Here is a 24,610-nt window from a genome sequence, read left to right as displayed (position 1 = left end):
TCATACTCTCTGTATCTACTATCATAGTTTAGGCCCTCATCATCTCCAACCTGGATCATTACAACAGTCTCACTAGTCTCTCTGGCTTCTATCTATCCCTGTTTTAATCCATCCTTTCCAGAGTAGTCAGAATGATCTTCCTCAGTTGTAAATCTGACCACATTACCTATAGGATAAAGTTCAAACTCCTTAGCACAGCATAAAAGATCCTTCATGATCAGGCCCTTGCTTACCTCATCTATTGCAGATCCTTATTCTGAACTTTAAGCTCCAGCAATATTACTTTAAGTCTGCTAAACATACTGTTTATTTCACACTGCTGATCTTGTACTCTATCTCTTGTCCAATTCCCAAATTCCTAGTTATTTTTCAAAGTTCAGCTCAGAAGCAATCTTCTTCATGAAGCTTTTCCAAAACCAATGCCCCCACCCCTTGGCCAAAGTCAATCTCTTGCTCTAGACAGCTATTGCACTTTAACCTTCTATTTGGCACTTTTCATACTGTGCCTCAGATATTTGTTGCTGTCTCTTTCCCTTATTTGTCTGTGAGCTTCTTACAAGCAAGATCACTTTTCTTCTTTGCATCTCTAATGCATAACAACTGGCACATAGAGGTTTTCAATATATGTTGGATGAAATGCAACTGTGAGATCTACTTAGCCATAAGCAGAACTGTGGCCAACTTTCCCCACAGTTTAAATACTTGTGACTCATTCTTACATATGATAAATACTAAGACAGGCTAAATGTCTTACTTTTTGTAAATATTTTTGTGATCCTTTTGATTGTACCTTTAGAAACATCTGTATCAGTACATTCTTTATACTTATAGACAATAGCCATAAAGTTACTCCTTAGTTTTTCCTCCTTAACTCTTTTCTCTCTTCTATGCTTTTCATCCTGACCCACAAACCCAGCTACCTAATACATGGTGGTCCTTCCTGTTCCTTTCCCCACTTGCAAGGAAAACACTTTTTTAAAGCTAGAGAGCTCTGAGCTATAGAACTCTTCACTATGCTTGCACCATTCAAAGGGAAGGTCTTGTTTATCTTCACATCCCTCACACTTACTGCCATGCTGGCATGTTGTAAGTATGCAATAAAATCTTGTTTACTCAACCCAAATGTCAATTGGTGCATGAATAAATAAAATGTGGTATGCAATATATAATGGAATGTTACTTGGCAATAAAAAGAAAGAAAGTACTGATACATACTACGACATGGATAAATCTTGGAAAAATGCTCAAAGAAGCCAGCCACAAAAGATCACATATTGTATAACGCCATTTGTATTTAATGTCCAGATTAGACAAATTCTGTAGATTAGTGGTTTCCAGGGGCTGGGGAAGTTGGGGGAAAATGGAGGGTGATTGCTAATGGATACAGTGCTTTTTTGGGGGGGACAAATATATTCTGAAGTTGATTATGGTAATGGTTGCACAACTCTGTGATATACTAAAAACCAATGAGTTGTACAGTATAAATGGGTGGACTATATGTCAATTACATCTCAATAAAGCTGTTATTTAAAAAAATCTTGTTTGCTTTTGCTACAAAGTTCAAAGGGGATTCAAAGAAAGTACAGGTATACACTGGAGATAATGTATAAGTTTATTTAGCAGACACTCCTTACTAGGGTTGGTCCAGCCTATTGGGTGACTGAGCCTTTGACTATTAGCCCATTCTAAATAGGCAGTATGTACCAGGGAGGAATGTGGAATAGGTAGCAGGTCACTAAACTGATCTTACATGAATATATAAAGAAAAGTAATTTAAAGCATTAAGATTCCTCAGATTCTAATGACCAAGAAATTTAAGTCTTCTCAGAACTCATTCCACTAAAAAGACTGGCCTCCTTTGCTCTATTCCCAGCTATGGTGATTGGCCAACAGTTTTACCTATTTGGTTATAATCTGTCTCTACTCCAGGTGATATTGCTGAATTGGTGCCCACCACCATCTTTTTAATCTGAATTAGCTAAGAAACATTCAAAAATTATTAATGCCCTGTTTTGTTGACTGCTAAATCATTTTTTGAACTTACTTGCTATGGTATGCAGAATAACGATCCCTAAAGAAGTCCACATTCTATTCCCTGGAACTTGTGACTATGTTACCTTATATGGCAAAAGGGTCTTTGTAGATGTGATTAAATTAAGGATTTTGAGACAGGAAGATTATCCTGGTTTATCTGGGTGTGCCGAGTCTAATGACAAGAGTCCTTATAAGTGAAAAGGAGAGATAAGAGAGTCAGACTCAGAGAAGGAGATGTGATGACAGAAGCAGTGATCAGAGTGATGCCATCACTGGTACCATGAGTTAAGCAATGTGGGCAGCCTCTAGAAGCGGGAAGAGCAAGGAAACAGATTATCCCCTAGAGCCTCCAGCCCTGCTAACACCTTAATTTTAGCCCTCTGAGACCCATTTCAGATTTCTGACCTCCAGAACTGTAAGACAATATATTTTTGCTATTTTAAGCCACTAAATTTGTGGTAATTTGTTACAATAGCAATAGGAAACTAATACACTTGCCCCTCCTATTTGTAGAGTCCAGTTGCTTTTATTGTTCAAGATAGAGTATTGGTTTGGAACAACTGTTAATTGTCTCAGAGTAGAAATGTTTTTCTCTTTGGCCTAGGAAGCTCCAGAACTAACCAGTGGAAACTGCAGTTTGATTAATGACTAACAGTCAATATACTTAAAGAAAACACAGAAACATACAATTCGGCCACTGGGATTTTGAAACATGGATTTCATAATAATCTTGTGTATCAACGGTAACTTCAGTTGTGAATAGGTGTTCTTTATCATGTTTTTAGAGGAAGCTTTAAGAAGGGTATCAAGCTGAGACAGGATAGACAGTTTGGAATGGCATCTTTCATCTAAGGCTTGGTGGTAGTTAGGAAGTACAGAGATAATGTCCCAGAGATAAAGATAGGCAGTAATGGAAAAAGGTTCTCATCTAAAATATAACCAGTAAGAGAGTGAAGGAATGATACAGAGAGAAAAAGCAGTAAGACACAGAACACTAGACACCATAAGATGATACCAAGATCAAATCACTGCCTGGAGCCCCAATTTCTCTATTTTATTACAGTTGTCCCTCGGTATCCACAGAGGATTGGTTCCAGGACCCCCTGTGGATACCCAAATCTACCAATGCTCAAGTCCTTTATATAAAATGGCATAGTATTTGCATATTACCTACATACATCCTCCCCTATACTTCAAATCATTGTTAGATTACTTATAATACCTAATACAATGTAAATGCTGTATAAATAATTGTTATAATGTATTTTAAAATTTGTATTTTTTTTATTGTCTTTTTTTTTTTTTGGTCTGAATATTTTCGATCCTCAGTTAATTAAATCCATGGATGCCGAACCTGTGGATATGGTGAGCAGACTGTAGTTTGAATTTGATCTTTAGCCTGATATATAAACAACCTCCAAATTTTCCTAACATTCTTCTTCCAATTCCAATGTAAAACTACAACTGAGCTGTGAGTCATAATCTGGTGAGAAAGCATAAGATTTCCAACAACTTTGAAAATATACTCATGATTCACACCTGCTACTCATTGTTTCCATTATTTAAGGAGACTTGTAACACTGAAATCATCAATGTTATATCAGTTTCTACCCTCCCGTTAGGTTAAGTGTTCAACAAAGAAATCCCTTCTATGCTTACAACTGCACAGCATTGCACTTTTGAAGGAATTCCATCTTCCTCTGTTGCCCCATTGGGTCCAGGTGCCTCTTTCCTCCTCTTCCTTGCATTGACTTTGGCTGAACTCTGTGTATCCATCTTCTTTTAACTGGTCATAGAAATTGAAAAAGAATTCTTTTCTCAATGGGGTGGAAAAAAACCTGTCACCGGTATTTCAGCGATGTTGACACTAACACACTCAGCAAAACATCAATTCCATAAGCACACATGTCACAAAGATGGCAAAAACAATGAAGTTTCACAAAACACAGGAACTAGTAGAAAACACTGAAATGCCTCTCGTGGAACAATGGCCACAATTAATTGCCTGACCTTGGAAGTTATTCCCCCTAACAATGCAACCTATATATAGCACTAACTTAATTTCATATCGTGACTGCATGCAAAAGATTGGAATAACCTGACTGAGAATGATAGCTATATAGACTTTACCACTAATCCTTACATATCTCTGGTACACCTGGAGGTATAATAGGTGCAAGGCAATGTGAAAGGTATGACTTTGGTGCAGATAGAGGAAAGAGCCTTCTTTAAAAGGATGGCTATCATCAAGTCCTGGTTTAACAAAGCATGGATTTCTTAACTCTAAATGCTCTATGGACTTCAGAGACTACTCCATCAGGGTTAGGTCTATGAAAACTGTGGAACAGAATAGTGTATCTTTTAAATGTCCTTCCCCTTTGTTTTTCAGTACTCGTTTCCCTTTCCTCTTTCAGGGTCTTAGCACCTCAAGCTTGTTCAGAGTCACCAGCTATTAAAACCCCACTGAGGTTTCTCTTTCTCCCAAAGGAAACCATATTTATTATTGGCTCATTTACTAGAAATCTTGTAGCAACTAGCAATCACAGAAAAGTTTCATGTTTAGATGTTGGTTTGTGCTACCTCTCCAATCCCCTGCAGGGATATCTGCATTTTTCCTGGGTAATACAATCTGCACAAATAAATTCATTTCTTGATGATGAAATTTTAGGCACCACCAAGAAACTGGGGATAGGGAAACCTCTATGATCAGTGTCATCTCTGCCTAAGATATGGTACAGTGAAAAATCCTCAGAATAGAGGCGGAAAACAAATGACAGACAGAATGACAACATTCTATTCTGCCTCACTGTCTCTAATAAGCCCTTCTGAATGAAATGTTCATCTATACAACTGAAATTGTGCCTTACTTTCTTTCTTCCAGCTAAATTCCAAGTGGCAATGTGACAAGATCTACAAGAAACCTGGCCTAATTCTTAGAGACTGAAGGTGACACCCCATGAGTCATGGCTAAGTACTAAGCTGACAAAAAAAATGTCCAAAGTGAAAGATGAACACCATCCCCAAACTACCTTTCATCACAAATGCAAATTAAAATGAAAGAAGAGTACTATACATTTAACACTAAGTTCTTCCAGTGATGATGATTAGAGCTTTTCTTCACAATTATTATTAATTATTCTTCAAAATATCCAGAGGTCAGTACCCCCATCTCACTGGTCTGAGAGGCCTGCTAAGAATGTCTAATCAGTCTAATTAGTGACAGTTTCTAATTTGCACACCACAGGACTCTGCTGTAAGTATCTGTTCAATTTTTCTCAGGGTAGGAAGACAGAATCCACTGTGAGAAATATAATCAGCAGTTTGGCATCAAGCAAATCAGTAATATCAAGCATATGATCTTCCGAATGTCATTAATATGAATATGTAATATCATCTTCAGATCCCCATACTGGCCAGCCACCAAAATAATAATATATTTACTTTGACAAGGTACTACAACATAAAAATTTTTTAACATAATTTTTAAAGTAATGCACAAACTGAACCTCAAGGACATTGTGCTAAATGAAATAAGACAGGCACAGAAAGACAAATCATGATCTCACTTATATGTGAAATCTAAAAAAGAAAAAAAAAAGTCATACAAGTAGAGAGTAGAATGGTGGCTACCAGACGGGGGGGGGAGAGGGGTGACTTAGAAGAGGGGAGCTGTTGATCAAAGGGTACAAAATTTCATTTAGACAGGAGAAATAAGCTCTAGTGATCTATTGCACATAATGGTGACTATAATAAATAATAATGCATTGTATATTTCAAAATTGCTAAAAGAGTAGACCTTAAATGTTTTTACCACAAAAAATAAGTATGTTAATTAGCCTGACTTAATCATTTTACAATGTAAACATATATCAAAACATCACATTATACCCGATAAATATATACAATTATTATTTCTCAATTAAAAATAAAATTAAAAAAAAAAATACAAACTAGTTTCTTTCTTTCTTTTTTTTTTAAGAAGATAAGCGGTAAGGGGATCTTAACCCTTGACTTGGTGTTGTCAGCACCATGCTCTCCCAAGTGAACTAAGCAGCCATCCCTATACAGGGATCAGAACCCGTGGCCTTGGTGTTATCAGCACCACACCTCCCAAATGAGCAACGGGCCCGGCCCCACAAACTAGTTTCTTAAGGGGACTTTAATCAAGGTGGGAAAACCACACACAGAGCCCCACCCTGATAATGTTTATAATATAAAAATGCTCCTTAGGACTCTAAAACCACTGGGAAAAAATTTGCTGAGGAACAGGATATTTACACAGTTGCGAAGTATCTCCTCGTAGATTACTTATTAATTACAAAGGGAAAAGAGTTACCTTGATAGTAGAAAAATCTCTCAGCAAAATCATCAATAATGCCTCCTGATGAGAGGCACTGAGGACACAACATTACCTGCCAAAAATGTGTAATCTGCATCAATATATGAAACAAAACAATTAAAGGACAGTCTATAACAAGCCTGTATTCTTCAAAAAAATGTCAATCATGAAAAACAATGAAAGGCTGAAAGAACGTAACAGTTTAAAAGAGATTGGAGATGACAACTAAATGTAATGCATGTGTATTAGTCCATTTCTGTTATGACAAAATACCTGGAACTGGGTACTTTGTAAGAAAACAAAATTTACTGCTTACAATTTCTAAGGCTGGGAAATCCAAAGTCCAGGGAACACATCTGGTAAAGGCATTGGTGGTGGCAACAGTGATCCAGGGGTCTCATGTGGCAGAAAATGGCAGAGCAGAAAGAGAAAGATAGATCCTCATGTACTCTCCTTTTTATGCTCTCAGAACCAGGCCTATGACCACCACGTTTAATCCATTTACTAGGCATCGTCCTCAGAATCTAATCACTTCAAGGTCCCACTTTTCAATTACCATAATAGGATTTCCCACCCTCTTAACAGTCACAGTGGGGATCAAGCTACTAATACATAAAACTTAGGGGACACAATCATATAATTCCTCCCCTGGCTTCCAAAGTTTATGTATTTGTCATGGGTAAAAACATTCATTCCATCCCCAAAGTCTTAACTTGTTTCAACTCAAAAGTCCAAAGTTTCAAAGTCCCATCTGTGAAATCAAAATAAGTTATCTACTGCCAAGATACAATGTCAAGACAAGCATAGGGTACACATTCCCATTCCAAAAGAGAGAAAGAGGCCAAAAGAAAAGGGTAACAGGTCCGAAGCAAGTCTGAAACCCAGCTGGGCAGACATTAAATCTCAAAGTTGACAAGTCATGTACCTTGACTTGAACATGGGTTCAACATCCTCTGCACACTGGTATGGAGGTTGAGTCCCCAAGGCCTCAGGCAGCTCCGCTTCTATGGCTTTCCTGGTCTTAGGTGATGCTTTAGCTCTCCCAGGTTGGCGTTGCATACTGTAGCTCTACAATTCTGGGGTCTTTTTTTTTTTTTTTTTTTTGTCTTTTTGTGACCGGTAAGGGGATCGCAACCCTTGGCGTGGTTTCACCGGCACCGCGCTCAGCCAGTGAGCACACCAGACACTCCCATATAGGATCCGAACCCGCGGCGGGAGCGCTGCTGCGCTCCCAAGCGCTGCACTCTCCCGAGTGCGCCACGGGGCCGGCCCCAATTCTGGGGTCTTGACGGCAGTCCTGCTCCCATGGCTCCACTAGGTATGGCCTTGGTGGGGTTTTTCTGCTGCAACTCTGACCCCACATTTCTTCTCAGCATTGCTCTGGCAAAGGCTCTATGTGGTGAATCTGCCCCACTGACAGAGCTCTTCCTGGGCCCCCAGGCTTTTCCCTACATCCTTTGAAATCAGGGTGGAGGCTCCAAAGCCTCCACAGCTCTGGTGTTCTGTGAGCCTGCAGACCCACCACCATGTGGACGCCACCAGCTTTGATTTGCAGTTTCCAAAGCTGTGGGTCCAGACACAGTTGAGGCCAATTTAGCCATGGCTGGAGCAGCCAAAGCAGCCAGGGTGCTGGTGTAGGGAGCAGCATCCCAAGGTGGCCCTTGGCAGTCAGCAGCCTGTGGAGGGCTCCTTGAGCCTGTTCCCTGAGACCATTCGGTCTCCCTAGGTCTCTGGGCATGTAATAGAAGGGTTGGTTCCAGAGGCTTCTGCAATGCCTTCAGGGCTTTTCCCCCTTCTCTTGATAATCTCCTTTTTTTTGTACTAATCTTCTCAGTACCATTGCATTTTTCTCTTGAAAATGCTCTCTGCTTCTCTACCACATGACATGGCCAGGCTGCAAATTTCCCAAATCTTTATGTTCTGTTCCCTTTCAATTATACATTCTGGCTTTATGTCATGCCTTTTCTGCCATAATTCAGTGTAGGCTGTTGCAAGTAGCCACGCAGCTTCCTGAGTGTTTTGCTGGTTAGAAATTTCTTCTGCCAAATACCCTCGGTCAGCATCTTTAAGTTCCACATTCCATAATACTTTTGGGCATGAACAGAATGCAGCCAAATTCCTTGCTAGTTCACAGCAAGGGTGATCTTTGCCCCAGTTTCCAATAAGTCCTTTCTCATTTACATCTGAGATTTCCTCACTATGGTCCTTACAGTCCATATTTCCATAAAGCATTCTGGTCACAACCATCTAACCAGTCTTTTTTTTTTTTTTAAAGATGACTAGTAAGGGTATCTGAACCCCTGACTTGGTGTTGTCAGCACCACGCTCTCCCAAGTGAGCCACGGGCCAGCCCTTAACCAGTCTTTAAAACATTCCAAACCTTCCCTGCTTTTCTTGTCTTCTAAACTTTCACCAGTATCCAGGCTTTTCCTAGTCTGTTCCTCCAAATTCTTCCAGCTTCTCCTCAACACCCAGTTCTAAAGCTGCTTCCACATTTTCAAGTATTTGTTATAAGCAACACCCCACTTCTCTGGTACCAATTTTCTGTATTAATCTGTTTCTGTTGCTTATAACAAAATACCTGAAACTAGGTACTTTGTAAGAAAACAAAATATTGCTTACAGTTTCTGAGGCTGGGAAGTCCAAAGTCCAGGGAACACATCTGGTGAAGATCTTGGTGGTGGTAACAGTGACCCAGGGTTCTCACGTGGCAGAAAATGGCAGAGCAGAAAGAGAAAGATAGTTCCTCATGCACTCTCCTTTTTATGCCCTCAGAACCAGGCCTATGACCACCACTTTAAAACCATTCACTAGGCATCGTCCGCAGAATCATTACACTTCAAGGTTCCACCTTTCAATTACCATAATAGGATTTCCCACCCTCTTAACAGTCATAGTGGGGATCAAGCTACTAATACATAAAACTTGGGGGACACAATCCATATCACCATGATTCTAGATTAAAGGAGAAATTTTTATAAAGAATAGTTATTAGGACAACTAGCAAAATTTGAATATGGGCTGTGTATCAGATAATAATATGCATCAATATTAAACTTCCTAAATTTGATAATTACTGTGTATGTACAAGACTGTCCTTGTTTTTTGTAGATACATGCTGAAGTATCTAGTGATAAAGGGTCATGATCTCTACAGCTTATCCTCAACAACAAAAAAGAAGAAATACATATATATATTACATATAAAAAAGGGTAAAGCAAATATGGCAAAATGTTATCAATATATGAATCTAGGTGGGGCACAAGGGAGTTCATTTTAATATTCTTGCAACTTTTCTATACGCTTTACTTTTTTAAAAAAATGTTTTTCAAAAGAAAAATTTAATCTTCAAAATGCTCTATAACAATTTCCTACACAGATAGGCCTTCATATAAAATTGTCTGTTGGGGTCTCTAGAAACTGATTTTCTCTTCTTACTAACTCTTTGAATCAGTGTATAATGCTACATATATCCAAAGAAGTATATTTTAGTAATCTAAGAGTATTGCAAGAAAGTAAAATAATAACAGCAACAGTCATAATAATGGCTATCTTTTTTGAATATTTACTATGTGCTAGGCACTTTATAAACATTATTCTCATTTAAGCCTTATAACCTGAGAAGCAGGTATTATTAGCCCAATCTATAAATGAGAAAACTAAGGATCCGAGAGGTTATACAACCTACCCAAGAGATCACCCAGTTAGCTATTAAGTGGGAGAGTCAGGGTTTAAATCCAGACTTACCTAATTCTAAAGTCCTTACCACTATAAGTTGCTGTCTTTCAGAGATCCATGATTTTTAAAAAAGAAGCTGTCTTACCATTACTGCTGCTTCCTTCTATCAAGAATATTCTCTCAGGGCTGGCCGGTTAGCTCAGTTGGTTAGAGCATGGTGTTATAACACCAAGATCAAGGGTTGCATCCCCATACCAGTCAGCCGCCAAAACCAAAACAAAACAAACAAAACTCTCTCTATGGCATGATATATCAGTCTGTTTCTGCTGCTTATAACAAAATACCTGGAACTCAGTAATTTATAAGAGAACAAAATGTATTGCTTACAGTTTCAGAAGCTGGAAGTTCAAAGTCCAGGGAACACATCTGGTGAAGGCTTTCTTTGGTGGTGGCTTCAGTGACAGTAGGATATCACATTGTGAAATGGTGGAGCAGAGAGAGAAAAACTCTCACATGTTCTCCTTTTAAAGCCCTCACGATGATGCCCTTGACCACCATTACTAATCCATTCACTTCTGGCATGGTCCTACAATCTAATCATCTCTTCAAGACCCTACACTTCAATTACCATAGCAGGATTTCCCACCCTCTTAACAGTTACAGCGGGGATCAAGCTGCTAATACATAAAACTTGGGGGACATCCATATCACATGGGTTTTTTAAGTCTTTGCAGACATAAGCTAGGCCAGCCTAATTGAACAGTGGAATGAAAGGTCAGTTACTTAAAGGTGAAAAGGGTCTAGGACCAATCAAATAAAACTGACATGGCTATTGGCCTGATTCAGAGGCTGCCAATGAGGCCAGCTATACAGATATACAGATCTTTACTACTGGATGGTTTTGCTAGGATTTCCTGATAAGCTTTCAACTCAAGCAATAAAGAATTATTTTACCTCTGCTCCTCCCTCTCCTGACATTGCAAATAGGCAGTATTTTCAAGGCGCTTGTACTTTTCATTCATGACACAAAACAGAGTTTTAAGAGTGTGATAATATATCAAGGGGATATATGTCATATTTTTCACCAGTTGTTTCTCATAACTTCAAGTTAAAATCTCTTAATGCTTAATAGGAAAAAAAAAACATATCCAAAGGCACGTTTATAGGAACTTAGAAGTCTGCTTTGTGTGTGTATAATTATGTGTGCTACACTGTCACAGCTTTATTGAAGTATAATTGAAGTACAGGTATAAATACGTACAATAAACTACATATTTAAAGTGTATTTAATGAGTTTTAATATATTTATACACCTGTGAAATAATCAAAGTTAAGATAATGAACATATCTGTCACCTTCAAGTTTCCTCATGCCACTTCGTAATCCATCTTTCCCTCCCCAATCCAACTTTGCTTTGCTTTTTGGTTTTGTTTTGTTTATTGAGGTAAATAAATACATAAGATAAAATTTGCTTTGCTTTTTAACTGCTTATTTCTTGAAGTACTATATCATGTTGTCATATGATTCAATTTAACCAGCCAAACACACAGTGAGTATCTTCTAAGAGTTAAAATACTGCCAGTGCGGTTGTCAAAGATATTTTAATGCCAAGTACTATCTGTGGTCTCTAGATCATGTGACATTGGATCTATTCCACTAGATTAAAAAATTATACACAAAAATATAATTCAAAACATATTTTCAAATCATAATGGGATTTAGGGCAAGAGAAAGTAGTTGTCTAACTAGTTATTTAAAGCTAAAGTAAAATTCACAAGCATAGAATCAAGGCGACCATTAATATTACTAACATGTTACAAAGCCCTTTGGTAAATAATAGTTATGTTTTACCCGTGTTTCAGTTAAGTGCATACATTCTTCAACAAAATTTCTCCATCCTTATGAAACACCTCTAATCAACCATCTAAGGCAAAGAGTGTTTCTCAAAAAAAATTTTTTTTTTTTTTTTTTGTCGTTTTCGTGACTGGCACTCAGCCAGTGAGTGCACCAGTCATTCCTATATAGGATCCGAACCCGCGGCAGGAGCGTCGCCGCGCTCCCAGTGCCGCACTCTACCGAGTGCGCCACGGGCTCGGCCCTTCTCAAAATTTTTTTTTATCCATGCTCCATTTTGAGAAATATAAAAGTCTTTAACCTCACTCTGCCAGCACAGAGTAGTGATTAAGAGGTCAGGCCCTAAAATTGATGTCCTAAGTATGAATCCCATCCTTACTATTTACTAGTCATAAGAACCTGGACAAATTCCTTAATCTCTTCCAGCCTTAGTTACATCATCTATCAAATGAGGTTCAAATTAGCTCACTTGGTTCAAGCGCAGTATTATAACACCAAGGTCAAGGGTTTGGATACCTGTACTGGCCAGCCACAAAAAAAAAAAGAAAAGAAAAGAGAAGAAATAGGTTCAGATGGGACAACCCCGGTAAATAAAGCCTTAGTTCAGTGACTGGCATATAGTAAGTTCTTGTAAATATTAGCTACTATTATTTAGTAGTAGAAGCCATCATCATCTGCCTTACAACTTATATTCTGTGTGCTCCCTATATTCAAAAAGATTTTAAGTTTTCCCTCTATGATTACTATTATAAAATGTATACTTTTAATGCAAAAGTATGGTAAAACACGAAGTATGCTACATCCCCCATCCTTACCTCTACCCCATTTAAGAATCACTTTTCTAGCGAGAACTCTTCTAGAGTCTGATGCTAAACTGTGAAGAAAGAAACATTACTACTACTACTTCTAACAGTGAGCACTTGTATAACACCTGTATGCCAAAAAACACTTTAAAAATACTAAAACTCTCTTAATGCTCACAGCCCTTTGACATAGGGTTGACATAGGTATATTATTTCTGTCACTACTTTACAGATGAGAAAACTGAGGCATAGAAATAAGGCCATACAGTTAGCAAGTGGTGAAGCCAGGAATCAAATTCAGTCAGCAGGGCTTGAGAATAACACGCCCTTAACTACTATACTATACTATACTATACTATACTATACTATACTATACTATACTATACTATACTATACTATACGATACTAATTATACTAGAAGGTACCTGATAACTAACTCTAAATATTTTAATGCCTGTCATGTTGAACAAGGCAGAGACTTATTCTGTGAAAGTCCAGACAACAGAAAATGGATCACTGGTTGGAAGATGCAGAGACACAAATCTGAAGTAAATGTAATAAAAAATCTTTTAGGAATGAGAGTTATCTGAAAAGAGACTGGGTTACCTCAGGAGGCACTGCACTTTGGTACACCAAGACATTCAAACACAGGTTTTCATTAGAGATAGCATTGTGCTGCAGAAAAAGCGCAAGATGAGGCAGTATGCATAGAAATGATTTCTGACATACTTCAGAGAAAAGTCTGTAATAAACAAACATCTATGGTAATATATATAGATGCCAATTTACAACTAAATTCAGTATATTTTTAGTAAGATTCCACCACCACCCTGCCCCACCCCATAAACCTGCAGTTGCACCATTTGCTTAGAAAATGTTTCATACAATGATCTGTTGAATGAACCTGCTGACAGAATCTGAGTCAGCACTGAATCTTTGAAAAATCATGGAGGACGAGAAAAGTCAAGGAGACTAGAAATGGGCAAATATCTCAAAAGCCAAAAAAGAGAATTCCTGAAACCATACCTGAACCATCGTAGAAAATGTTTTCTTCTCTCAGTATCTTTGTTCTAGATAACATATATTTTATGACAACTGAATGGGGAAGAGAATAGGTACACGTTTAAAAGCTGAAAGGTAGTCATAATTATCAATGATATTTCTAAAAGCTATCAAAGATACTATTTCAGATGTTTTTATCTGAAAGTATTATCAATGGTCTCAGACTTTAGTAAAGTTAGTTTGAGATTTGGATGAAGAAGCTCTTGCCTACAGCTTCATAGAACTGAGTAGTAACTAAAAAAGAGTACATTTGAACATTTTCAGCGATAGGAAGGTCACTATCTCATAAGGAATCCATTTTGATAAATGGGCTAACATTATGTCAATGCAATGACTATAAAAAATTATTTTTTTCAATTGAATAAAACTTGCCTTATGAATGGGCAGCTTCAACTCACTAGGACTGGTTCTGTTCCATGGGCAACAGAGTGAGTATATAAGCTGTCCCATATCATAACCTTTCAGATACATTAAGATATAACTATCATGTTCCTCAAGTCTCATGGCTAAACATTTCCTACAACTGCTCCTCAAGATTCCTTCACCATCCTTCAACCTCTTCCAGATATATAATGTTTCGATATTTCTTAAATTTGGCTCCCAGAAGTGAAACCAATAATCTCTTATTGGTCTAACAGAGAAGCAAAGTACAGGGAGACCTCATCTGGATATATTACACGTCAAAACCTAAAATATCTTTAAATGATGAGGAACAATCTGCCTTAGGATGAAATCATTCAAACATCTTTAAAAGCAAAAACTTTTTACTTTAATAATTTAGATGGAAATATTTCTAAAACATACTACACACTGCCTTCATTAGCAGTTACCTTTGCTTGACAACTCTGGCATTCTGGCTTTATCAAGTTATATAATTATGACTGAGCTTTCAAGCTGTTAAGCTTTCTATTGTTTCTGTGATTCTTCTCTAGCTGCCAACCATCACTTTCCAATGTTGTCAGTCAATATGCCCACCAATAGCAATCCCTCTTCTCACTTCCAATTTGTAGCTCTTTCCCCATGATCTTGGAAATCAAAACAAAATTCTTAGAATTGTGTGATCTCCACTGTACTGCGAGATCCTCTAAAGCAGGGATCATGGCTGTGCTTCCCAATCCAAATAACAGTTCCTTGTACATGATGAGTGCTCAAATGTCTGTTGAGTGAATAAATGATGTGCACATTAACTGTAAACACTTATTCTACCATAATAATCTTATAAATACACTAGAGAAGGAATCTGCTAAAAATTAAGTATGAGGACTTTGTGACATCTGTTTTGACCTACCTTTGAATGCAGGGCATAATTATCTAGGTGAGGTATTCCTGGACTCTCATCAATGAAGTTCAAGATTACACTAGCTTTCTGAGAAATCACTGGTGGCTTAAATTAAATATATTTTTATTTAAAACCTCTAACCTTTTTCCATATGAACTACTGAAGCCAGACCTCCCCTATATCTGTGTACTTATTTGCGTGAAGATTATACATTTATTCCTTTTAAAGTTCATTTTGTTGGTCACAATCCTGCTACAGTTCATATTCGTTATGTTTGTTCTAATCTGTTGAGATAATTTCAAATCTTGCATGCTATCTATCATATTAGCTATTTATCATAACTTTATATAATCTATAAATTTGAAAAGCATGATTTTTATGTCTCCATCCAAGTCACCACTGAAAATGTTGATCAGAACAGATGTATGTCACCATACATCGATGTGACATAGCACTAGAACCCTCTCTCCTCATTAAGATCCACCCTTAATACTCTTTAGGTTAGTATAATGTAAAACACAAGAGAGCTTATCTCTAGAAAATAGAACATACTCAGAATTCTTAATTCTTAATGATTAGGGTGTTCAGATTTAAATCCATTTCATCATACTATCATACAACCTACATCTCTCCATCACAGTCCCAAAGATTATGATGACGATAGTGATAAGAATGTTAGCTAGTTTATATAGCGTACTTCCTATGCTCCAGGAAATTATAAGCCTTTTACATATATTAAATAATTTAATCTTCACAACAATTCTATGAGGTAGATAATACTATTAATCCCTATTTTACACATTTAACTAAGTTAAATGACTTAAGCGAGGTCGCATAACTAGCACAGAGCAAACACAGGATTTGAACCTAAATATTCTGGCTCTTGGGCCTGTGCTCTTAACTGCACACTACACTATCTGACATATAAAATGGTCATAGATTTAGTCACAACCACTTACTGCACTCTAACCAAGTGCTACATTGTGCCAGGCAAGAATTTAATTTCACCTTTCATAAAGATTGGGCTCCCTTCCCACTGAGGATATCACTGGTAGATTACCCACAAATTCCAGGGGCTTGTTTTGATTTGGGCCAGAATAGAAGAGTAAAGAGGGCACTATACCAGGAATCTTATCATATATACTGGGATTTAATTCTATGTCCTTCCAGTACCTTAACTCCAGGATAAGGTAAGTATCTTGATGATATGAGTTTCTTCATGTGATTAAAGAAGGTTCTAATAAAATGTACTTACTTTCTAAGTCATGGTAAGGATCAAATGAGAAATTGGAAAATAAACTCCCTGACGTAGTAGATATTCAAATTTGACTGATCACTACAGGGAACTATGCAAAAAGAGGAGACATAATTTTTCTTTTGCATTTCTATTCCTGCTTTCCCCGTCTCTTGCTTACATTATCTTCCTCAGTAAAACCCTATCCTCAGTATTTTTCTAATGGCATAGCAATACCAATTCCAAAGCTGAGTGAGCAAGTATACTTCATATTTGGGATCTTTACCTGCTTCTACCATTGTGGTGTTTAATAAGGTGGTGCTCTAAGAGGCAAGCTCTGTAAACTCCAAGGTTAAGGTGCATCTACTACTGCTGGCATTTGTTAATGATGTCATCTGCTGTACATTCAGGCCTTTTTGTAGATAACAGTGCAGTGACATCACCCCTCATGTAAAGGCCTTTGGAGGCTGAAGGAAGACATGGCTAACCCAAAGTGGGGAAAAGGGACTGGATTCAAGAACCAGCAGACCTCTTAGATCAGGGGTCAGCAAACTATAGCTAGCAGGCCAAAGATGACCCATGGCCTGTTTCTGTAATTAAAGTTTTATTGAAACACAGCCATGCTCATTCATTGATTTATTGTCCATGGCTGCTTTTGTGCTACATCAGCAGGGGTGAGTAGTCACAGCAGAGACTGTATGACCTTGTATTAGTCTATCTTTGTTGCTTATACCAAAATACCTAGAACCAGGTAATTTGTAAGAAAACAAAATTTATTGCTTACAGTTTGGGAGGCTGGGAAGTCCAAAATCCAGGGAACACATCTGGTGAGAGTCTTCTTTGGTGGTGGCTTTACAACAACACAGAGGTTTTACATAGCAGAAAATGGAGGAGCAGAGAGAGAGAGAGACTCTCACTTACTCTCCTTTTAAAGCTCTCAGAACCACAGCCATGTCCACCATTAGTAATCCATTCACTAGGGCATGGTCCTCGGAATCTAATCACCTCTTCAAGATCCCACCTTTCAATTACCATAATAGGATTTCCCACCCTCTTAACACTGTCACTGTGGGAATCAAGCTTCTAATACATAAAACTTGGGGGACACAATTCAATCCATATCAGACCTACAAAGCCTAAAATACTTACTATTTACCAAAGAAGTTTGCCAACTCCCATCCTAGATGAAGACAGAACCAGTTTTATCAATAATTTGGTGGCAAATTCTACCAAGATTTATGCAGTCTAAAGTGGAGGACAGTGCTAGGAATAGGAGTATTTCAAGAAATTGTACCGTAACTTTCTAATACAGGATAAATGCAGATTATGTAACTAGCCTGTATATATCACCACACTAAATAGGATAAGTCAAAAGAATTCCTGATTTGAGAACTTCTAAATGTCAAGGTGAATTTCACTACATGACATGCACTGACAGATTAGTTTTAAACTGTCTATGGCCATACCACCCTGAATGTGTCTGATCTCATCTGATCTCAGAAGCTAAGCAGGATTAAGCCTGGTTAATACTTGGCTGGGAGATTAGTTTTAAACTAGAGTTCAATATTACTCCTCTATATTTGAGGCCTGTAAATTGCCACATCTAAGATCTTAGCTTTAAACTTGATCTCTTCTCTTTAATTTCTTCAGAGAAACTCTTATTCAACAAAGACTGAATGGGCACTTACTCTGTGCCAGACACTGGTTTAGCCACTGGAGCAAAATAAAGCTTATACTTGGGCTTGGCCACAAAGAAGGGTATTTCAGGAAAGAGATTATCCTAAAAACCACAAGGAACACTTACAATAGTTCTTACAGTTGAACAATTTTACTCTGCCATCATTCTACCAGAAGATTCCATGAGTAAATGCTTTGTTTAGATTGTGCTCTTTTAGAGTGGGTTATGGAACTTATAAAATCTCTAAGGCAGGGTCTATGATAGAATTCAGGGAGTTTATGAATGTGGACTATAAAAATATTATATCTTTTTTTTCACTAACCTCTGACAAACTCACCATTTTCTTCAATTATGAACATAAGACACAAAAGTAATAGTAGACTTAGTAGACAAATAGACTTTTTTGCCAGTAGAAATAGGATATTTTCATACCATATTATACTTGCTACAGATATCTTGAAATATTGTTTAAATTTAAAATTATTATAGTTATAAGACCCACTGATAGTAAACATTATTTACTATGTTAACAAAAAGCACATATAGTGCTATATCACATACTGTGTGTGTGTGCGTGCGTGCGTGTTTGGCTGGCAGGTAAGGAGATCTGATAAAAAAATATTTTGATAATAGTACTGCAACATAATTGGTTTTCTTTATAGTTCTATGTATTTTATTTTTTGCATATAAAAACATTATTCCATAAAGGGAACCCAAGGTTTCACCATACTGCCAAAGGGATCCATAACACAAAAAAGATTAAGACCCCTGTTCTAGGGCCAAAAACTAAGCAAACATAATCACATCTAAGGTAATTCTTTGTAGATAATAAAAAACTACCTCTATTTTCTGTTAAGGGTCATACACTCATTTTGTTCTCTAGTATGAAGCAAAGACCATATGTTACTATTTTTAGCAGCCCTCATTTCAAACCTGGTTTGCAAATAGTTGCAAATGTGATATAATAACTTAGCAGATCCATGGATTCCCCTGGCCCTTTGGCAGTCATCCTAGTCCAAACATAGAAAGCCTCAAACTAATATAACTTTCAACTTGTGATTACAAGAGAGTTACCAAAAGAAAGGGGGGAAATATATAAAACAAAAAACAAAAAACTGCTATATATATATATATATATATATATATATATATATATATATATATATATATATATATTTTTTTTTTTTTTTTTTTTTAAAGATGACCGGTAAGGGGATCTTAACCCTTGTCTTGGTGTTGTCAGCACCACGCTCAGCCAGTGAGCGAACCGGCCATCCCTATATGGGATCCGAACCCATGGCCTTGGTGTTATCAGCACCGTACTCTCCCGAGTGAGCCACAGGCCGTCCAAACTGCTATATATTTGTACTAATCTGGTTTGCAAACAGTAAAATACCTTGTACAGGCAATTCAATCATTTATGTTAATGAGGTAATGTATGTAAATGAACCTAATATACAAGTATATTAGAAACTCACTTTCTTTTTTCTTCTGGAGTGGAGCTCTGACATATACTACAAAACAGAGTATGTAAAAATGCACCTTCTCTGAATTCAATAACTGAATTGTAGAAGAAGGGAGTTAGTATTTAAATTTTGCCACAAATCATCCATAAAGCAATTAGTTAAAAAAAAAATTACACTTGAAACACGTGTCCAGGTACCCATTTGACAGAAATACTGTGAAAGAAGTTTAGGACAAGAAACAGAAAGGTATAAGCTTAGGAAAGAGGTCAAAGGTCTTAGGAAAGAAGAGATGCCAGTCACCAAGCAGATAAGCAGGAGGGTTGACAACGCCGAGTCCTGATCTCCTCACTCTCTCCTGTTTTTCTAACATGACTGATGTGGTGGTAAAGTAAAGATGTAGAAGCAGCCAGCCACACGAGCATAGAAAGGAAACTTCACGGTCCAGTCCTGACTGACAGGTACCCTGACTTTAGGGTTTTTTGAACAGGAAAAAATCCAAAAACAGATAATGACTTCTAGAAAATGTATACTTTCCAATCTATTTCAAGGTAATGCAAATGTTGGTATAAGAGAGACCTATTTCTGTTTGATTCAGAAAGGGGAATTATTTCTATTAATAGAAAAGTCAGAAGATCTGGCTTGAGATCAGAGTTATGCAAATACTCAGAAAGAAAAGCATGATGCCTGAGTAAGAAAATTACTATTAATAATAGTAAATAGATATTGTGTCATTATCCATCATTAATAACAATAAGAATTATTATTGCTTACCTTTTCTGTGAGCATTTCATAAGCTAATTCTCATTACTGCTTATTACATGTCTAGGAAAGGTTATTCAGAAGGTTAGATAGCTCCATATGGGCATCACGAATGGGATCAGATAGTTTACAAACTCCATGTGATTGTATACAAAATTTCATAAGTATGCATGTATTTCAGATTATTAAAGTGCTCTTTAAGAATAGTTACTCTGCCTCGGTTAGAAAATCTAAAACAAGAGAAAGCAATAATGCTTCCCATAGTCACAGAGTGAGTCAATGTTAACATTAGATAAAGTAACCTGGGACTTGTGAATCCAAGGCTCTATCTGACAAGATCATTCTCTTCAAAGGATCATACATCCAAAGAGAAGGTCTCCTAGAAAAATAAAACCCTACATGTTTATGGGAAGAGAAATCATAGTCTGAGGGGAAATAAAGCTCATTCTTTATCAATCAGGCCATCACAGTGGTTTTTAAAGGGAATTTGCCAAGCAGGCTAGGTCAAAAAGAATCATTTCATTCAGCAAAGTCAAAGGACCCCAGCGGGAGTAGTGCAGTCTCCAAGCCTAAGTGTCTCTTCTACCAGGTCTGTTACCTTGAAGCATATATTCTGTTCTAAATACAAATTCTTGAGTAGGTCCTTTTAGTTATGTAGAATGTAAGCAAGTAAACATCAAACGTACTAAAAAAGGTGTAACTACCCATTTTTTAAACAAAGGTTATCCCTCATTATTCCCAACTTGTTCCCATTTAAGAAGCTTTCTGAACTCTTTCCCTATTACAAAGTGTAGGGGCAGGGGTGATTATTAGGTTATCAGACTAATACAGTGTCTGATAAGGTAAAATGACCTCAAGCTTCTCCTATTAGATCTTTTTAAAAAGCATTGGGTGGCACAAGCAGTAGCACCTTTTACAAAGGGCTGTAAGAGAGGAGAATGTAGTAACACTCTCTTTAGTAATCTCATTTACATCACTAACAGCCCTCAAGAAAGGGAATAAGTAGGAAATAAAACCAGCAACTGAAACTTCATTTGAATTACCCACAACACAGCATCATTCCCAGAATGCCAATCTTGGCCTCCAGTGTACAAATCCCTGGATAACTAAATACGTTAAAGCCTCCCATGTGTCATTCTTGTCACCACTGTTGACATTCCCAGCATCATCCTTTTGTCCACCTTTCTCCCCCATGATAGTCATCATTTGTTTACCATTATTACTGTATCAAATCCCATTCTCAATATCTTCTTACTAGCAATTCTCTACACTTGCAGAATCATTAAATATCAAGATTGAATAGGATCGAAAGGTCTTATCTCCCTATTTAGATTTTATTCTGGGCAGAATGTTTTTTGTCTTTATCTTCACTTCCTTTCCCAAGCTTTGTTCCTACCCTCAAACCTCCCCCTTCCTCAATGTCTGCTCCTACCTGTTTTTCCATACCAAAAACCCCTAAATCTTCACTGCTTCTATAAGTATCACTCTCCCTATTTCAATACAACTTCTGGTTCTCCCAACTAAGATCCTTAGTTTCAGCCCTCAGTCATAACCAGTTACCTCAATTACATTCAGGAAGCCTTCTCCATTTAAATTAATCTCACAGAGCCTGTGCCCCAGCTATAGATCCAGTCTTCCCAATTGCATCTTTGTACTTCCAAATAGTCCCCTAATCATAGAATCAATACATTTTAGACCTGAAAGAAAATTCAGAAATAATCTGGTCCAAGGTTTTTCAAACTTTTTTACTACATTTTACTTCATTCATTTTAAGATGTACAAAGTCCATCCTACATCATAATCTCATATACACATAACCGAAACAAATTTTATGAAACAATATTTACCCTCACTATGTGAACAAACTGAAAGTTTCTACTCTATTATATTTTCAAAAAAAATTTCATGTGCCATCCACTAAACTGACTTCACAACCCAATAACAGAATGGAACTCATAGTTTGGGAGAGATTAATCTAGTCCAAACTTCCCATTCACTGATGAAGAAACTGTAACTCAGTGGTGAGGTGAATTTCCCAGTCACAAAAAGTTTGTTCATAAATTTAAACTCAGGTCTGTCTAATAAGTCCCAGACCAGTGTTCTTTCCACTAAAGACCTTCTCTAGTCACAATCACACCCGTGCCCAAACACAACCCTACAGTACCGCCCCCAATTACTGATCCCACACTGCTCCAGATCAGCCCCTCACAGTCACCGCTCCTTGGTCAGAGTCCCCTTACAGCCGCTACTTCATTTTCGCTTACGTCAGAGTCCCCTTACAGTCACTATCCATCGACCAGAGTCTCCTTGGAGTAATTGCCCCTTGGTCACAGTCCCCTTGCAGTCACTGCCTCATACTTCCTCGGTCAGAGTACCGTCGCAGCCTCTGCCTCGTGCTCTTCGAGGTCAGACTCCTTTGCATTCACTGCTACGGGATCACAGACCCCTCGCAAGCAGCGACACCTCGGTCACAGTCCTCCCGCTTTCACTGTCCCTCGGTCACAATAGCTTCGCACCTCTGCCTCACATTCCCCTGTCACCGACCCACTTAGTCTCCTCGTGGTCACAGCCCCACAGTTTCTCGTCTCAAATAGAGCCGCAAGGATATGCACACACTGGATCCTCACCTGCAGCTCACGCTCCCCTGGCTCCTATCGCGTCGGATTTCTGCCCGGCGCCGAGTCACGGACAAGGGAAGTTGAGGAGGTTGCGGGGAGACGCCCGGGTAAAGCAGCTGACGGAACCGGGAGCCGGAAGTCCCGCCTACTGCCCGCCCTCTTGCCAATCCGACCACGACTTCTCCCTGAAAACCAGGACTCCCGACACAGTAGTTCCGCCTCCACAGAGGCCCCGGGGATGAAGTGACTGAGCAGAAATACCAGAGACAGGAGATGGACTGTCAAGGGTCAGTCTCCACCCGAAACCGGAGTATGCAGTGAAGACGCCCCCTTATAGTGGAATACGGATGTGAGCTGTACTAGTGATCGCTGGCAGTCCAAGAAGCGTTACCCAGCGGCTCCCCTTTGCTGGGTCTCGCACTGGCGGACGTGTCCGTGGTGGTCCTTCCCACTGTGTCACCAGCGCCAGACACTCGCACCCGATCATTCGCAGTGCACAAGGCCCATACGCCTCCCGCTATTACGCCTCCTTCCGCGATTGCTTCACCGCAGCGCCAACTTTTACCTACTGCTTAGTGATGTAAGGGGAATTACCTCCACCCACCAAGTTCGGTGAAAACCTGCGGCTGACCCTATCTTCTTTCTTCCTGTTATTTCTGACCCAGGTTGGCTAGTCAAAAAAAGACCCCTAAGAATCAACTGAGAGGTAGTTGAGCAATAGTAGATTCAATAAGGAGGCCACTGGGAGGAAAACACATGAAGCAGGGTGTATGGTGAATAGAAAAGTTATCCTTTGCTAGAAGGAACCTTTGTGGGATCTTTTTTGATTCAGTAGATTCAGTAGATATAAGAAAAGTAGATACACAATGTTATGGAAGAAGGATGTAAAAGAGATTCTAAGGTATTTCTTTTCTTTTCTTTTTTGTCTACATGCTTGATTTGAAAGTGGCCATGAAGAAAGGGGTTCAGTAAACTTGTGCATCTGTTGAGGAACCTCCAGGGAGAAAAAGGATTTAAATCTGACCCCCCTCCTTTCGAGTTTCAAATAGTATTTGAACATGGCTGATTGACTAAGGTGCCCCAAATAAGGACAGCTAGCTAGAGAAGACACCAGGGCATCTAAGGGGAACATCACTACAAAGACAGCAGGAATTTGTACAGTAACTAACAGGAGAATCTGAGTCTTAAGGGAGGGCTGATTTCATATACAGCTTGGAAACTCTCAGACCCTGACACTGTAGACAAACCCTGGGGAAAATGCACCTGTGTTTAAACTAATAAGCTATGTAAGGCATAGGATGGCAATAGCTCCGCAAAAACACTGGGTGAGAGAGATAAAGGCCACTATTCAAAATGTAGGAAAATGGGGCTGACCGGTTAGAGTACGGTGTTATAACACCAAGACCAAGGGATCAAGGGTCTGGATCCCCCAACTGGCCAAAGAAAAAAAAAAATCAAAATGAAAAAAGCTTTATGCACAAATAAATTCATCTTTGTATTTTTTATAACAGTGAAAAATTAGAAATAAGCAGTATCTCAACAAGGAAATGGCAAAAATAACAATGGTATAATCTAATGGAATAAATGCAAGTATTAAATTATGCTTCTGAAAATCATAATGCAAATAAAATGACATAAAAATTGCTCATAATATTATGAGAAGTGAAAAAATTGGTCCAAAATCATATATATGATTTTAAACCTTGCAAATACAAAAACACTGGTAGAAAATATACCAAAATATTTACAGTTGGTTATGTCTGAATAATTGAAATGGAGTTTCCCCTTCTTGTTTCTTGACTTTCC

The 24,610-nt window shown here is 38.2% G+C and overlaps 1 protein-coding gene across 2 annotated transcripts in view; it reads right to left on the bottom strand.

Moving 5' to 3' along the window:
- PCYT1A (phosphate cytidylyltransferase 1A, choline) overlaps positions 1–22,920 on the bottom strand; it is a 49,156-nt gene extending 26,236 nt beyond the window's left edge. The window contains exons 1-3 of one of the 2 annotated variants that reach the window (XM_063102727.1): positions 22,814–22,920; positions 8,996–9,075; positions 3,694–3,820 (exon numbers count right to left, since the gene is read on the bottom strand). In XM_063102727.1, coding sequence (XP_062958797.1) covers positions 3,694–3,810 — 117 coding nt within the window. In that variant the 5' untranslated portion in view covers positions 3,811–3,820; positions 8,996–9,075; positions 22,814–22,920. The remainder of the gene's footprint in view (positions 1–3,693; positions 3,821–8,995; positions 9,076–22,813) is intronic. The other variant, XM_063102719.1, reaches the window with a different exon arrangement.
- Positions 22,921–24,610: the final 1,690 nt, after the last annotated feature.

Source organism: Cynocephalus volans, chromosome 1 (assembly GCF_027409185.1).
Source record: "Cynocephalus volans isolate mCynVol1 chromosome 1, mCynVol1.pri, whole genome shotgun sequence".
In the NCBI taxonomy this organism is placed as follows: domain Eukaryota; kingdom Metazoa; phylum Chordata; class Mammalia; order Dermoptera; family Cynocephalidae; genus Cynocephalus; species Cynocephalus volans.
The sequence above is the reverse complement of the archived record's forward strand: the minus strand, read 5'-3'. Positions and strand labels throughout refer to the sequence as shown.